This window comes from Apium graveolens, chromosome 6, assembly GCF_009905375.1.
Source record: "Apium graveolens cultivar Ventura chromosome 6, ASM990537v1, whole genome shotgun sequence".
Taxonomy (NCBI): domain Eukaryota; kingdom Viridiplantae; phylum Streptophyta; class Magnoliopsida; order Apiales; family Apiaceae; genus Apium; species Apium graveolens.
Genome location: NC_133652.1, coordinates 252,718,251 through 252,736,397, shown reverse-complemented (window position 1 = coordinate 252,736,397; position 18,147 = coordinate 252,718,251). Strand labels below are relative to the sequence as shown.

The following is an 18,147-nucleotide window of genomic DNA, read 5'->3' as shown; positions in this document are numbered from 1 at the left end:
TTTTTAATTTGAATTACCGAAAATCGATTTATCGCAACTCCGCTATTGCCTCATTCATATATGTAATTACAACAAAAAAAAATATCATTTAACCTAATAAGCCCCAAATTCGAGACCATATTCAACAAAATCTTAAATCGTAATTTTTGAATAACAAACACTAATTCAATTCAATAGAAAGAAAAGTATATACATACACCAATATAATCGAACTAAGAGGGTGTTAATCGAACAAAACTGAGATTCAATCATAAAAATAACCATTAATTTTCGTAAATAAAACATTTCCAACAAAGGAAAAAGGGTTCAAATCGAATACATATCAGTAGTTGGGAATGAGCCCTTAAATCGATTGATAATATGCGTTCCTCGCCCTAAATTGCCTCTATCTTTGTGTATTTTGTATGTTCACTGTGTTTTTTGGTTTGTTATCCATTTGTTGTGACATAACTGTTGTGCTGACAACTCAAAATAACATGGCCCAACCACGGACATTGTCCGCAGGTGTTTACGGGAAAAAATTGTAATTCACCCATTCCGCGAACATTATCTACGGTTTGTGTAGGATTTTTTCAACCACGGCCGTTGGATAACCATCCAATCCAACGGTGTAGAAGTGGTTTTTTGTTTAACTCATCGCTAGCAAATGTTTGCTAGGGACCGAGCTCCATGCAATAAATAGATAATGCTTGCATATCTTAGAAAAATGATTATTTCTTTGTAAAATATCTATTTTGCTCCCACACATCAGTCTTATTCTATAATATTTTTTTCCTGATTACATGATGCACATTGCAGATTTCAGGTTGTTAACTGAGTTGAACAACTCAAATCATTGAGCGTGCGCCATGCCAGGAACTTTTTACGTAAACCACCAAAGTTTCTACTATGAGGTCCCTTCAGAAACGTGATTAAACGTATACTTTATTGAAGCGTACAGAGTTGCAGTGATATAAGACCATTCTTCACTTCTCCAATATATTCTCAAAATTTAGACTTCAATGATTTTTTTCTATATCTTTAACCATTGACCAAATTTGAATTATTGACTATTTGAAGAAAAAAATAGCTACACTTTTGATTGTGGATAACATAATGGAAAATTTTATGCTACGAGTATGCTTGTATAAATTTTCAGTTTCTGTTGGTTGATCGATATGTGTGTATGACTATGGTTGTTGCCTATATTGTGAAGAAAAAGAACATACAATGTGAATGCGTTTTTTTATTATAAGCATCTTTGAACTTTTATAGGCCAATACATAATAAACCGATCTTAATTTCTAAAAATAATACAACCATCCTTCAAAAATATTCAAATCCAAAACATAATCTATTATTCTAAAGATTTGGTCAACATAACCAATTATTAAAATATATTTATATTTAAATATTAAAGCATAAAATTCTAAAACTCCTCCTTATTTTGATATTTAATTTTCATCAAAACAAATTATAATCTTCATGCCTTTCATTTCTTGGATATCTTATCATTTTCTTGTATCCATTCATTTTCACGAATATGATTATAGGTTATATTTTTGTATCCATAATATGTTATGATTTTAGACTTCTCACTTGTGTGTTCTAGTGTGGGTTATGGTTATAGGTCATGGCATTTGTTATGGTTATATGTTGTGATTTTAGATTTCTCAATCACGGGAATGGGAATGTGTTGTGGTTGTAGGTTGTGTTATTGTGTGGGGATCAAGATGCCATCATAGTATTTTAGATGTGTGCATGATTAGGGTTATAGGTGTGTAGAGTGTGGACAAGAAAAAATATAACTTGAAGGTATCTTTCTATTAATCAATGACCTTTTTTAGACCAATACATAACAAAGCCATCTTATCTCCTAAGAATAATACAATCATAATTCAAAAATATTCAAATCTAAAACACATCTAAATATAATTTATTATCCTAAGGATTTGGTTAATATAACCAATTATTAAAATATATTTATATTTAAATATCAAAACATAAAATTCTGACGATCCCTGAATGTTATCAGTGTGGGGGCATAAAGAAGAGTCATTTATTCTTTGTAATTAACTGAAAAAAGATGTTAAAATGTGATATGAACCGAAGTAAGCGAGCTACTATATATAGTTCTTGATTATTTTTAAGAACAACATATACGAAAATAAATAATTTGAAGAAAATGAGCTAAAAATTGGTATATTATTCTTACATAACAGGATAAGTTTAACGTAAAATCAGTGCTGAAATTTATTCTAGGAAAGATTTATGCCACAAGCAATTACTGAGGCAATATTCAAACAATTTATAATAGAGTTGTTGAGCTTGAGCATACTTTCGGCACATCATTGTCATCAACTATCTGCCCTGAGCTTCTGCCGTAAAACCAATTCCCTAGAGCTTCTGCCATTGTCTGTACGTAGAGTAAATCATGAAAGCTAGTGTTGGATGTCGTTATGAACATGATGAATTAAAAAAAATGAAGAAATTAACAGTTATGGCTTAAGGAGCGCTTTTGGAAGTAATTTAAATTAATGTTCAAAATCTCAAAGTTGCCTTCCTTCTTCAGCAAAGTAATGATGCTTTGGATAAGATAGAAATTATAATCAACACTAGTTGATCGTAATCAAACTTTTCACGATGAGATTGAAGAGAAACATAGTTAATTATGTTAGTATTTTGCTAAGCTTGTTTGGATCATGACTGCTCATATCATTCACAAATTTTAGCATGCATTATTTGCACTCTACTATGTCTACATACCATGTTCTCGATCCTGAAACCAGGATCTGAATCCCAGTTTAGTTGAACTTGAGTTTGGCAGTGGGTTAGGCATGAACTGATAAACATTCCCCTGAACGAACCATTACCCAATTTTGGCAATGCATGTAAGAATTCTGATCTGAAACCTGCAATATATTAGAAGAAACAACGTAAAACTTGATATGTGTGTGTGCGCGTGTGTGCGCATGTCTCATGCTGTATATTGACCTTTCAAGATATCAATTTGATCCTGCGAGCATGTTGTTATGTCAAATTTGCATCTCTTCCAAGATTGAGGCAGATCATCTATGCTTGGCGCCAAAATTTTATTGATCTGGGGAAACATTATTCTGAGTAAATCTCTTCTATATATAATAGCACAACAAGGGGATAATATTTTGAGATTAAAAAGTCTCATTGAAAAGACTAAATTACCCCTGTTTTTAATATTTATATAAAAGTTGTTTTTTTGTGGGAATCGTACTCGGGTTGCTTCATTCTTCTATACAACCTCATACCACTACACCATATTGTCACATGTGCTTTTTATCATACACACAATATGTAAGTGTACTAAAAGAATATTTTATTTAACTTTAAAGATAGCTACTTGAATTCCGCAAAAAAAATGATAGTTACTTGAATATTTGTACAATTAATTTTAAAAAACTGAATTTCAGATATAAATTTAGGCATAGTACATAAATGGATTATTATTTTATTTATTGTTATTTTTAGTTTGAAAATATATCTCATATATTTTTAACATTTTTTTATTATAAAAAGTAATTAAAATGTATATATATATATATATATATATATTTTTAAAGAAAATATTGAAAATAGAATCGCCTATATATAAATAATCTAGATTGGTATTAAATATTTAGATAAGTTCGAATTATAATGAGCCAATAAATTTTAGTTTATTTTGAATTTGAAATCAGAATTTGGCCCATTGTTCAAAAAATACTCGAAATTTGACTACATGACTAGCCGAAAAACATCGTCACATTCTACGTTTAGTAAATTTAAATTACAAGTTCGACGAGAATATCTTACCAATAATGTGAATTTTTTTGATATCTTATATTAATATAAATTAATGTGTTTGAGTTATTTATAGGATCAATGTAATAACCCCAATTTTTGGGAAATTTTTGAAACCCTTATGAATAGTGTTTTTGCTGAATGAGAAAACTTTTCATGCCACACTATGTAGGGGTTCTGATATGGATATTCTGAGATTTTATTAGTACTTTATATGGGATATAAGTGTATGTAAAGATCGTCAGAATCCAAATCCAAACACTTTGATTTTTCCCGGAAATACACTAGATACGGAAAGATTTGAGAAAAAGGTAACAGGATAAAAAGGATTTAAATTAAAGGATTATAGGAGAGGATCATAAAAGGAATATAATATATTGAGAAAGGTTAAGGGAACCTAAGTAATAAGATCCCGGGTATGATCCTTCAAACGATAAACGAAAACGAAAGTTAAGCGAACCGTATAACAGATCAGCGGTCATTAGGCAAACAATTAGGAAGTTAATCAAAGGGATTAGAGAGGATGATGTCACCCAACCAATGAGAAGAGGACAAGGAGGGGAGGATGACATCATGAGGATGACACAAGCATGACATGGGAAGGAAGGAGATGTGGTGGCTTTTTAACCACACAAAATCAAGGGCAACTAGGTAATTTACTAAAACAAACACAAAAATCAAACCAACCAAGCCAAGCAAATCATTTTTCATCAAAATCAAAAAGAAACTAAGGCATTGTTCTTCATGCTCTCGGCCAAAACAGAACCAGAACACTAAAACTGCTGTATCTCCTTCATTTCTCACTCAAATATTGTGTTCTATAGCTCATTGGAAAGGTATTGAGATGGCCTACAACTCTTGTTCACAAGTCTCGTCCAAATAATCATGATAAGACCCTCATTTTTACAGTTCTTTAAATCGGACTTTTAGAAACTTCAAAGCCTAACTTTGTGTTCTTGATTTCTTTGGAAAGATCAAGCTTGTAGGAGGCTCCCTAAGGCTTCCTAGAAACTTAACACCTCCCAAGGAAGGTATAAACTTCAAACCCTATCCTTTACTTTATTTGTTAGTAAGTTTAATGGTTGGTGTTGTGAAATGAGAAGCATGGATTGTGATTATTAGTAGTTTGGTTTGATTTGGAAGTGTTTTTGGTAATTGAAGCTTGATTATAGTTCATAGGTCGTGATTGTGGTTGTTTGAGTTGAAAACCTTGGAGATTATGGACTGATGTGGTATGGTTTAGGTGAAGTTTTGTTGTATTGATGGTTATGAGTTGGTTGGTGGTTAATTGGAGTAGTTTAAACATTGGTAATCGCATAAACATAGCTGTCGTAACGTCCGATTTTCTTTGGACTGTTTTTGTGCATAACATTAGGACCCGAGAACCCCCTGCTAGATTATGACCTCTGCCATGTTTAGATAGCTCATGTTACGAGCTTCGTTTTGATATGTAGTTCGTTCGATTCCGATGCACGGTTTAGGAGAAACGACCGTTTCAAGTAACGGCGTTTCGCGAACGAAACTTTTCCCCTCGCCTTACTTTGAAACATAGGTTAAAGACCAAAAAGGGTTAATTAATGCATAAAACATTTATGGTAAGTGTGTTAGGCAGTTGGTAAGACACTCGCGAAGGAATCGCCTTAAAACTCGTAAAGGTTAAATTATTAAAAATGGTGGAGCCGAGGGTACTCGAGTGACTTAAGAGAATCAGTAAGCGCAAAACGAGCATTAGAGTCTGAGTTGGTTAGAGTATAGATTTACAAGTGACTTTGGTTTAATTCCAACTTACTTGTTGTTTATAGGTTACCAGACTCGTCCCGAGCCATTCGTAACCCCCAGCCGCTCAGGCAAGTTTTCTACCCGATATACTGTTATTGTGATGTAAATATATGTATATGCATTATCTTGTGATAGTGCATGATTGTTATTAGCAAATTTTGCGATATATTGGAGCATGCTGATATGGTATATATGCATGTCTGTTTCGTAATCTGGTTATCTATCTGTTGATTTTAATGCTTATAGTTGCATAATACCTATGCTAGAAATAAGCAAGTAGTTGCGTATACCCTTAGTATAGGGGATAAAAGGTGAACATATTTCTAAACCGGGAGTCGATGTTCCCGAGTATATTATATATATATATATTTATATATATATATGGATATAGTTTTTAAAACTATGGATCGAATAAGGTTTATTCGATACCTTTATTTTACTTAATTGAATATTAATTTGAGTATTCATTCGAGGGCTTATGACTCAGTTTATTTTATTATTTGAATATTATTTGAATATTCATTCGAGGGCTTATGACTCAGTTTATATTATTATTGAATATTACTTGGATATTCATTTGAGGATGTATGACTCCTTTATTTTATGAATATTATTTATAGTATTCATTCGAGGTATTATGACTCCGCTTATTACTTAATAATATTCTTTATTGTATTAAAGAATAAGGTGTCGATAATCAAACTTACTTTTGATTATTCAAATAAAGATATTACTTTCGTATAAGTATATCTTTGATTATTTGCTATTCATTTCAAGTATAAGTTTTAATACTTCTACTTCAATTATGTTATAAAGATTATTCTTTATGGGAATATTATTTAAATAATAATATTCAGACATTTTCTAAATATTCTAGGGACTGATTTACTTCATTAAATCAGTTTCACTCCAAACATTCTTAAAAATGTTTTGCGAGTCTTCAAAATGATTTTTTTAAAAGTTAGAGCGGATCCCAAAACTCATTTTTTTTAAGATCCTCCTTTCGAAGGGGATTTAAATACTCGCTCAAAACCTGAGGGATCCGGCTCTGTGGTGTGTTTTATATTCGCAACAAGGTTGTTGTTTTGATAAATGAATTGATTACTTACCCAACACTCGGGAAGTAAAATTCTTGGAACAAGTTAATCCATTAACAGGCATCGCCTGGGAAATATCGGTGAGTTCTCCTTTCCAAATAGATACGACTTCTTGGTGGAGCCGTATCAACAAGTTTTTACTTGGGGAAAGTGGGGACAAGCTTTACGTTTCAGAGTCATGGATTTCATCTGAACTAGGAGTGGCGTAAGTGGCCGAGTAGCGCCGGCCCAGCCTTATTATATTGGCCCAAATGGCCTGGAAGTTCCGCTAAGGCGGTCCATTCCTTAGGAGTTCAGTGTTCGGTTGACAAGTAAATCCGACAGGTTCTCCTCTACATGTAGAAAATGGTGGGGTTGTACTACTACGACTGATCATCGTAATGGTCTTCCTGGCGCGGCAAACTCCCGTAATGAGTTCATCATCCAATTGGATAATTTCTGCAACACTACCCAGAGCACTTCGATAGAAAGGCTACGGTTGGGCGATTGTTGAGTGTTGGCAGGGTCAAGTTTTCAAAATGATGTTTACATCAAATGAAATATCTCGTAACTTCATTTTATTTTGATAATATTTTAAAGATTTAATCTATTCAAATCTTGCCTTATAGTCTCATCTATGTGATGAACTTTTGAAGCTAATTATAACTTGAACGGTGGTAGTTCAAGTAGTATTTGGGAAAGATATAAGTATATTGGGGTATCTTGTAACTTCATCTTTTAAACTTATATCTAATTAATAATTGTCTTATGAATGACAAAGATTTTCAGAAGAACGTTGAGACAAGGTTATATATATGAGATCACCTTGCAACGATATTTTTTTTTATACAGTTATACACTGGGACTTTGTGTATATTGTGCATGGAAGAGGACTTCCAATATTTTGAAAAGTATATATGTATATATATACTGAATATTTTGCGACTTCATCTCATTAAGATATCAACTTGGTTCATTTCTTTTGACCAAGACTTTCATGAGTACTATGAGAAGGCTCATATATTGTTAATCATTATACATATTATTTTTGTGGGCTTGCTGCTCACCCTTGCTTTCTTCTTTCATCACATAACATCAGATAGACAAGATGAACCGAACCAAGCTCCCGATTCGCAAGAGGTTAGGAGACGTTCCGCAGTTTTCTAGAAGCACTGATGCCGCCATAGCTGAGGTAGGAACTACCAATAGGCTAGGCTTTCAACTTTTGATGTATCAGATTATGTATATTTATGAATTGTAATAATGGCAAAGAAATGTAAATTTATTCAGAAACCTGTTTAAGGTGTATTGGCATATAATTGTGGAATAAAACGACTTGTGATTATTTTTGGATATTCATCTCTGAGACTATAACTTGTGGTGTGTGTGTTTATTGTGGGGTCACAGTACAGAGTAGTTGATTATTTATTAAGATTGGGTGTTGTTAAGGGAAATGGAACTCGTGACAACCCGGATCCCCGACCCCGGATTTGGGGGTGTTACAGAAATGGTATCAGAGCCAAGCGTTATAAACCTCAGAGATGATGGGACGTTAAGATAATAAGTTCACTAAGATAATAAGAACTCTTGCCAAGTTCATAGTCGGACTACCTAACGTAGTACTGACAGTTAAAACCCTTATGGGAACCCTTATAAATGTAGCGATAGAAGCGTAGTTCGTTATCGTATATGGTAGCGGGACTCCGAACCCTGAAGTTGAGGAACATCAACGCGATGATGTTTTATTACTAATTGGAGATCAGATTGTGGATCCAATAGAGCGTCCTAACGCAGGACCGGATGATGTTGATATTGAGGATGTAGCGGTTGAGGATGTTGTCCTAGAAGGGATAGTTGCTGAGGAGGATCCCATGGAGGATCCTGACGAGATTGGATAAAGGACCACTGATGAATTGATGACCCTGGTTGGGTCGACTACCAGAGGTAGGATTGGCCGGTCACTACCAGAGGTTCGTTCAAATTTGTAAAGATAGTAGCCCCTTTAACGCGGCTTACTCGTAAGACTGAGAAGTTCGAATGGACAGAGAAATGCGAGAACAACTTTTAAGAACCGAAGCAAAGGTTGGTGACGTTCCCTATGTTGGCGTTGCCGGATGGAAAATGAGATTTTGTGATTTGTAAGTGACGCTTCGCATAAGGAATTAGGGTGCTTCTTATATAGCACAGCAAGATAATCACGTCTGCGTCAAGACAATTAAGGGAATTTAAAATTCGATATCCCCACCCATGAGCTTGGGCTCGTGGCAATAGTTTTGCCCTAAAGATTTGAGGCACTACTTGTATGGAGAGAAGTGTGAGATTCACAAACCATAGGAGCTCTAGTACATTCTTACGTAGAAAGAGCTCAACATACGCCAGAGGAGGCGGTTAGAGCTAATCAAGAATTATGATTGGGAGATTCTTTATCATTCGGGGAAAGCCAATATGGTGGCTGATGCCCTTAGTAAAAAGGAGAGACTCAAGATGATAATGTCTTTTGGAGAGTTTATAAGAGATTTTGAGAAAATGGAAATAGTAGTGAAGGTAACCGGAGCCGGTACCGAAAAGCTGTTTGAGATAGCAATACAGCCCGAAGTATTGGAAAAGAACATATTGTGCCAGTAAAAGTGATGAATGAAGGCAGAGAGCCAACAAATAGGTATGAGATTAATACCGAGAGTGATGATAAGGGAATAATGAGGTATTCCTATAGAATTTGGGTTCCAAAGGTTTAAGAGCTTAAAGATGAAATCTTAGATGAAAGCTAGTTTGAGGAATAAGAGTTAGAGCAAACCCTGAACGTGATAGTCAGGGAGGTTGCCACCAAGACAAAAGGAACCCATAACATGATGAAGTGGAAAATGAGGATTTAAATTATATAAGATGACCCCAATTATGGGGAGTAGGAAGAAATATTTAGACTGAGGAAACAAAAGTCGAGTAAGGATAGGAGACCCGAGATGGTACCCCTACACGGCAATTCATGGACCTGTCTAAAGAGAACTTAGACTATTATCCCCAACCACCACCCTGAGGAGACAGTGCGGTGGGAAATTCTTTCATGACCTTTAAGTCGCTAAGCTCTCAGAGTTCCAAGGAACAAGCTGACCCAGTCGAGGCAAGAGCCTGGCTAAAGGAAATAGATGAATCATTTGAGATTCTAAATGATTGACGAACCACAAAAGACTGTTTTGTCACTTACCCTCCTAAGAGAGAGACCACCCGCTGGTGAAAGGCCAAGGAAGGCACGGAGCAAGAGATTATAATAAACTGATTTAAGTTCAGTCAATTGTTTTCAGGAAAGTACTTCCCAAGGTTATGGAGATAGTGTAAAAGCTTAAGAGCCAGAACAAAGGCAGACGAGTATGATGAATTATGAATCTAAGTTGTAAAAGTTATCAAGATTCGTTCTGAAGACACGAATCCAGAATGACGGGATGTTTGAAATCAATTCTTATGTTGTGTTGGTTCATGAAATAACGATAAGAGAAAGGAATATAAAGGCAAGAGAGTTTGAGGAATGATAAGGGAGTTGGGTATGAGGAAACCCTAAAGACTCGTAGAAATAGAAATAGAAAAGTAGGTAATCGTCCGGATGAGAGTGATTCACCATGAATTAAATTGATGGTTGAAGGTATAAGAGATACATATATTTTATCCCCTGTAAGTTGGGAAGATTCGAGGAAACCTTGAGATAATTCGAAGGATAAATAATGAGACGCGGATAGACTGAGGAGACAAGAAAGTAAGAAATTAAGAAAATTGGGTGAAGGAAGTGACCTTCAAGAAGGTAAAGTGTAAGACCGGTGGCATGATACCCAGAAAGGGAGACGCCAGATATGAAAGATATCCCAACATTGAGATGACTGTTGAGATAAACAACAAAAGTAAATAAGGAATTATTAAGAAGAAGTTCACGTTGAACATGACCAATATCTTCCAGAACATCCATGTTATCATTACCAAATCAAGAAAGAAAAGTGGATGACCATTGTTATCTTTTGGAGGCCATATGGATTGACCTCAATTTGAATAAGGATGCTATTATGAAGTTAGGTATAGACTATCGAGGTGGGAATGATTGAATAAGACACCCTTATCAGGGATATATGACTTGATTTATCCATGGAAGGATGCAGGTACCTTTTAAAGGTGGAATTAAGGATAGAACATCGGTAACTTAAAATGAATCCTAGGGGAATGCATAAAGGCTGGAATTTCACCCTTAATAGGGACAGTATGAGTTTTGACATTATGATTTGGAAAGGGTTAATGTAGCAACAACCTTTAAGAATCAGTGGAGAAATTTTTCAGAAGTATATAGACAATGGTTCTAGTAATAGTAAATGGTATTTTAATATGCCCTGTATCTAGGGAATACAGGAGGAACGATTGAAGGATAACCTTAGAGGTTTTACAAGGAGAAAGGTAATATTCAAAATTTTCAAGAATAGAAATGTTGATAAAGGAAATATGACGTAATTATAATGTTGCCAAGTGGGGCACGTGTTAAACCACGAGAAAGTATGGATCGAACCAGTAATGGTCGAAATTATTCAGGGCAATTAGGACTTAAGATAAAAGATGTTCTAATTATGATTGAGAGTCAGTCATGACAGTGATTAACCTCTAAAGACTGAGGCAATAACTTATGGAAAAATGGTGATTTTTTTTTTACTCATCAGATTTTAAGGAAAGCATTTTCACATAAGCTGTGATTGAAATAAGGTAGAAAATTTATTTGGAGATGGTTAAAGTGACATTGACTGTAAGGAAATTTTACTATCAGGAAAGGCCAAAGAGGTGGCCGACACTTTAAAGGTAAGAGGATAATTATAGGCGCTTGTGCCAAAAGAATACAGTGATGATGGTTAAAACTGTGAAGGTTGTATTATGGTTTGGAAGATTGACATTCCTTCTGATGACTGTGCAATACCCAGCCGTAATAGTAGCTGGTAAAGGTTTAATTCGTGTAATCGCCATGAGCGGGCTATCTATCTTAGAAGGTACTATCTTGAGAATGAGCCTGGACCATGTTTCAAAAGGACTAAACGAACCTTTGAGATCAGGAGTGTTCTTCATGAATCAGAAATGGTGATTATGTTACCTCCTTAGAAGGATTTGATACGACATGTATGGACTCCGTATGGTTAGCTATTAAGATTTCATGGAAAGTGAATGATGACAGTGGGTCAGTGGTGGACCATAGTAAGGCAGCAATGATTCTGCAAGTAACGAGCTGATTACAACCGTGAGAGTTGTATTGGAATGGATGTTGAGATTGAGTACCACTAAACGGGTCGTGGTAGTGTATAAGTTATCATTGATAGACTAATTAAGTAGAGTATCTACCTATTGAATATTTATTCCCTCTTATGAAAAGAGAGTCGTATTACTATATGAGGAAGGTTGTGGTGCAAGCATAGAACTCTAGTAACGGTGATGTCTAAAATGAGATCCCAGGTTCGATTTTCGAAATCGAGGGAGTTTCAAAGGTGATTGTGTATAAGCTCGAAGAAGAGCATGGGTCCATAGAATGATGGACGGAATAGAAATATTTAGGCATGGGAAATACGATGCTATAATACTTGATGCTGATATAAATGCATATATGTTTTGTTCTCCTATGACAAACCTCTATAGTTCAGAGGTAGGTTCCAAGCCAGATATTTTGTGGCAGTATATTTTTTTTATATATACAATTCTCTTCAGTTCGTTCTTTTCTCTTCTTTTCATTTCATGTAAGTTGAGAAGAACAACCCTTCCAGAAGGGGAGGTATTGCTGAATGATTGTCTATCTGTGTGATAGAAGCCTAGTAGGATACCAACTATTGTTTAATTGCTTGTCAAGTACTAAAAGCTGGCCACCTTCTGTACTAACTATGCGAGATAACAAGTGTTCATGATCATAGTGATCTCTCAATAAATTCTTTTACTTCTATATGAAGGATTAAGCTTTCGAAAATAGAAACAGCTGAAAAAGGAGTAGTAAAGTTATGGTGGTATTCAGAATGAGAACACATTCGTAATACTAAGGTTGACGTGGTTATTAAAAGGTTATAGAACGCTAACGAGCAAAAGTATAACCAGTATAATATTAGAAACGGAAGGTAGTAGCGATTACGAACTCGAAAAGAATGGGTATTGAGAAGCAAAAGCTCTAATGCTAAACGCTATAATGAGAGTCTGTGCAATAGACTTGAAAAAATTTGGAATGATCACTTAACGCGGATTTAGTTATATCACGACAATAGATCATATGTCATTATCGAGGTGTCACCTTATGAGATCCTTGAGGGAAGATAATGTCGATCTCCCTTATGTTAGGATGAAGTTGTAGAGCGCAAGATGCTCGGACCCGCAGTAGTCCAAAGGACCAGGGATATAATAGATCTAATCAGAGGACGGCTGGTAGTAACCCAAGATGGACATAAGAGGTATGCTGATTTGACTCAAAAAGGACAAAGAGTATGAAATAGGGGGCCTAGTAATGTTATAGGTATCCCCTTGGAAACCCTTGAAAAAGGATTGATGAGGTTCGGAAAGAAAGGAAAGCTAAGTCTACAATTTGTTGGACCCTTGGATATATTAAGACGTTTGGGAAGTTAGCATATGAGCTAGCCCTACCCCCGAACCTGTAGCAAGTTCATAACGTGTTCCACATATCAATGTTAAGGAAGTGTAATTCGGATGCCAGACAAATAGGGGCATATGAGCGCATAGACATGCAACCAGACGTAACCTATATGGAGCAACCATGAAGGGTATAGAGTAAAAAGGAACGAGTGCTTAGGAGAAGGGTTATCAAACTAGTAAGAGTTTGATGGTAGAACCACAATGTGGGAAAATTTACTCGAGAGTTAGAAAGTGCAATGCTAAGAGAGTATCCCTATTCATTTTCTATCTGATTCCGGGATGGAATCCTTTTAAGGAGGGGAGACTGTAATAACCCCAATTTTTGGGAAATTTTTGAAACCCTTATGAATAGTGTTTTTGCTGAATGAGAAAACTTTTCATGCCACACTATGTAGGGGTTCTGATATGGATATTCTGAGATTTTATTAGTACTTTATATGGGATATAAGTGTATGTAAAGATCGTCAGAATCCAAATCCGAACACTTTGATTTTTCCCGGAAATACACTAGATACGGAAAGATTTGAGAAAAAGGTAACAGGATAAAAAGGATTTAAATTAAAGGATTATAGGAGAGGATCATAAAAGGAATATAATATATTGAGAAAGGTTAAGGGAACCTAAGTAATAAGATCCCGGGTATGATCCTTCAAACGATAAACGAAAACGAAAGTTAAGCGAACCGTATAACAGATCAGCGGTCATTAGGCAAACAATTAGGAAGTTAATCAAAGGGATTAGAGAGGATGATGTCACCCAGCCAATAAGAAGAGGACAAGGAGGGGAGGATGACATCATGAGGATGACACAAGCATGACATGGGAAGGAAGGAGATGTGGTGGCTTTTTAACCACACAAAATCAAGGGCAACTAGGTAATTTACTAAAACAAACACAAAAATCAAACCAACCAAGCCAAGCAAATCATTTTTCATCAAAATCAAAAAGAAACTAAGGCATTGTTCTTCATGCTCTCGGCCAAAACAGAACCAGAACACTAAAACTGCTGTATCTCCTTCATTTCTCACTCAAATATTGTGTTCTATAGCTCATTGGAAAGGTATTGAGATGGCCTACAACTCTTGTTCACAAGTCTCGTCCAAATAATCATGATAAGACCCTCATTTTTACATTTCTTTAAATTGGACTTTTAGAAACTTCAAAGCCTAACTTTGTGTTCTTGATTTCTTTGGAAAGATCAAGCTTGTAGGAGGCTCCCTAAGGCTTCCTAGCAACTTAACACCTCCCAAGGAAGGTATAAACTTCAAACCCTAGCCTTTACTTTATTTGTTAGTAAGTTTAATGGTTGGTGTTGTGAAATGAGAAGCATGGATTGTGATTATTAGTAGTTTGGTTTGATTTGGAAGTGTTTTTGGTAATTGAAGCTTGATTATAGTTCATAGGTCATGATTGTGGTTGTTTGAGTTGAAAACCTTGGAGATTATGGACTGATGTGGTATGGTTTAGGTGAAGTTTTGTTGTATTGATGGTTATGAGTTGGTTGGTGGTTAATTGGAGTAGTTTAAACATTGGTAATCGCATAAACATAGCCGTCGTAACGTCCGATTTTCTTTGGACTGTTTTTGTGCATAACATTAGGACCCGAGAACCCCCTTCTAGATTATGACCACTGCCATGTTTAGATAGCTCATGTTACGAGCTTCGTTTTGATATGTAGTTCGTTCGATTCCGATGCACGGTTTAGGAGAAACGACCATTTCAAGTAACGGCGTTTCGCGAACGAAACTTTTCCCCTCGCCTTACTTTGAAACATAGGTTAAAGACCAAAAAGGGTTAATTAATGCATGAAACATTTATGGTAAGTGTGTTAGGCAGTTGGTAAGACACTCGCGAAGGAATCGCCTTAAAACTCGTAAAGGTTAAATTATTAAAAATGGTGGAGCCGAGGGTACTCGAGTGACTTAAGAGAATCAGTAAGCGCAAAACGAGCGTTAGAGTCTGAGTTGGTTAGAGTATAGATTAACAAGTGACTTTGGTTTAATTCCAACTTACTTGTTGTTTATAGGTTACCAGACTCGTCCCGAGCCATTCGTAACCCCCAGTCGCTCAGGCAAGTTTTCTACCCGATATACTGTTGTTGTGATGTAAATATATGTATATGCATTATCTTGTGATAGTGCATGATTGTTATTAGCAAATTTTGCGATATATTGGAGCATGCTGATATGGTATATATGCATGTCTGTTTCGTAATCTGGTTATCTATCTGTTGATTTCAATGCTTATAGTTGCATAATACCTATGCTAGAAATAAGCAAGTAGTTGCGTATACCCTTAGTATAGGGGATAAAAGGTGAACATATTTCTAAACCGGGAGTCGATGTTCCCGAGTATATTATATATATATATATATATATATATATATATATATGGATATAGTTTTTAAAACTATGGATCGAATAAGGTTTATTCGATACCTTTATTTTACTTAATTGAATATTAATTTGAGTATTCATTCGAGGGCTTATGACTCAGTTTATTTTATTATTTAAATATTATTTGAATATTCATTCGAGGGCTTATGACTCAGTTTATATTATTATTGAATATTACTTGGATATTCATTTGAGGATGTATGACTCCTTTATTTTATGAATATTATTTATAGTATTCATTCGAGGTATTATGACTCCGCTTATTACTTAATAATATTCTTTATTGTATTAAAGAATAAGGTGTCGATAATCAAACTTACTTTTGATTATTCAAATAAAGATATTACTTTCGTATAAGTATATCTTTGATTATTTGCTATTCATTTCAAGTATAAGTTTTAATACTTCTACTTCAATTATTTTATAAAGATTATTCTTTATGGGAATATTATTTAAATAATAATATTCAGACATTTTCTAAATATTCTGGGGACTGATTTACTTCATTAAATCAGCTTCACTCCAAACATTCTTAAAAATGTTTTGCGAGTCTTCAAAATGATTTTTTTAAAAGTTAGAGCGGATCCCAAAACTCATTTTTTTAAGATCCTCCTTTCGAAGGGGATTTAAATACTCGCTCAAAACCTGAGGGATCCGGATCTGTGGTGTGTTTTATATTCGCAACAAGGTTGCTGTTTTGATAAATGAATTGATTACTTACCCAACACTCGGGAAGTAAAATTCTTGGAACAAGTTAATCCATTAACAGGCATCGCCTGGGAAATATCGGTGAGTTCTCCTTTCCAAATAGATACGACTTCTTGGTGGAGCCGTATCAACAAGTTTTTACTTGGGGAAAGTGGGGACAAGCTTTACGTTTCAGAGTCATGGATTTCATCTGAACTAGGAGTGGCGTAAGTGGCCGAGTAGCGCCGGCCCAGCCTTATTATATTGGCCCAAATGGCCTGGAAGTTCCGCTAAGGCGGTCCATTCCTTAGGAGTTCAGTGTTCGGTTGACAAGTAAATCCGACAGGTTTTCCTCTACATGTAGAAAATGGTGGAGTTGTACTACTACGACTGATCATCGTAAGTGGTCTTCCTGGCGCGGCAAACTCCCGTAATGAGTGTTAGGAATATATGTGCATTAGTTTGATGATATGTTTAACAAAACACTTAAGTAGAAATTTAGTGTCTGTAGCCTCAACGGATAAGACCACTTTGGCTATCCGTTGATGGTGTAGCTTTACTTAGAAATAAGTCTAGTATTGTAGCATATTTCAGTCTCTGTATTTAAAATGTAATTCTTAGAAGTTGAGAGAAACTATGAGTCATGTTGACTACTAGATGATATGCAGATAGGAAGGCCAATTGTAAATATTTCATGCCTTGTAATTTTGTATAAATGAAGTGGTATCAACGGATGACTTAAAGACCTTCAATGGATGAGAAGCTAAGCTTCAACGGATGTCTCTAAAAGCTTCAACGGATAACATCCTTCAATGGATGAGAGCATCAACGGATGAAAGCTTCAACGGATAACATCCTTCAACGGATGAAGTCATCAACGGATGAAAGCTTCAACGGATGTTCTGCTAATTAGCCGTTGATAAGTGGTAGTTGTACCTACAAACAGAGGCACATGGGTTGACAGAGAAAACTGAGATGTGGTAGCCGTATTTCAGGATCAACAGAAAAAGCAGCCGTTCTTCTTTAGTACAAAGATGCAATAGTCAACAAAGTACTTGATTGAACAGGAAAAGAAGCAAGTGAAGAACTTATTTTACTATTGTAATTTTATATTGTTTTTCACTTGTACACTTGGTAATATATAAACCAAGAAGAAGCTAGTAATTAGAGAGAGATTTTCCAGAGCTGTTAAGAAATATCTTGAGAGAAAATTCATCTAGTTTGTACTAGGATGCAGCTGTGATCAACATTGTTGAACACAGATTTTCTAATATACCATCTCTGGTGGAACAACAAATCCACCAGAAAAGTTTTTAAAGTTTGTTGTGTTCCTTACATTTTGTGTTTGAATATATATCTGTCTGCATTTGCTCAAAGCAATTCATACACTTGTTCATCTAGAACACACTGCTTTAATAAACTTCTCAAAACCTGAAAAAGTTTTGAGATTTACATTCAACTCCCCCTTCTGTAAATCTCATTGTTAGTCCTCTAGGAATAACAATTGGTATCAGAGCCTGCTCTTGACACACAAAGAGTTTAAAGATCTTGGAATCTAACAAAGATGAGTAAGAAGGATATTGGAGTAAAGATCCCAGTTCTTGACAAAGACAGTTATCACCACTGGAAGGTGAAAATGCACCTTCATCTACTCTCCCAAGATGAAGGTTATGTAAACTGCATTGAGAATGGTCCTCACATTCCCCACAAAGTAGCCACAGTTGCTACGGCCACAATTGCTGTTGGTCAATCCATTCCAAAACCTAGAGCAGAATGGAC

General features: G+C 35.4%; 1 protein-coding gene across 2 annotated transcripts in view; it reads right to left on the bottom strand.

Annotated features, from left to right (window-relative positions):
- Positions 1-2,154: 2,154 nt before the first annotated feature.
- Positions 2,155-18,147, bottom strand: part of LOC141664081 (pectin acetylesterase 7-like) — a 31,332-nt gene continuing 15,339 nt past the window's right edge. The window contains exons 10-12 of one of the 2 annotated variants that reach the window (XR_012551813.1): positions 2,974-3,079; positions 2,746-2,884; positions 2,155-2,395 (exon numbers count right to left, since the gene is read on the bottom strand). Coding sequence is in view for 1 of the 2 variants with exons in the window: in XM_074469941.1 (XP_074326042.1) it covers positions 2,288-2,395; positions 2,746-2,891; positions 2,974-3,079 (360 nt within the window). In the remaining variant the exon portion in view is untranslated. Of the gene's footprint in view, positions 2,396-2,745; positions 2,892-2,973; positions 3,080-18,147 lie in introns of both variants that reach the window. The other variant, XM_074469941.1, reaches the window with a different exon arrangement.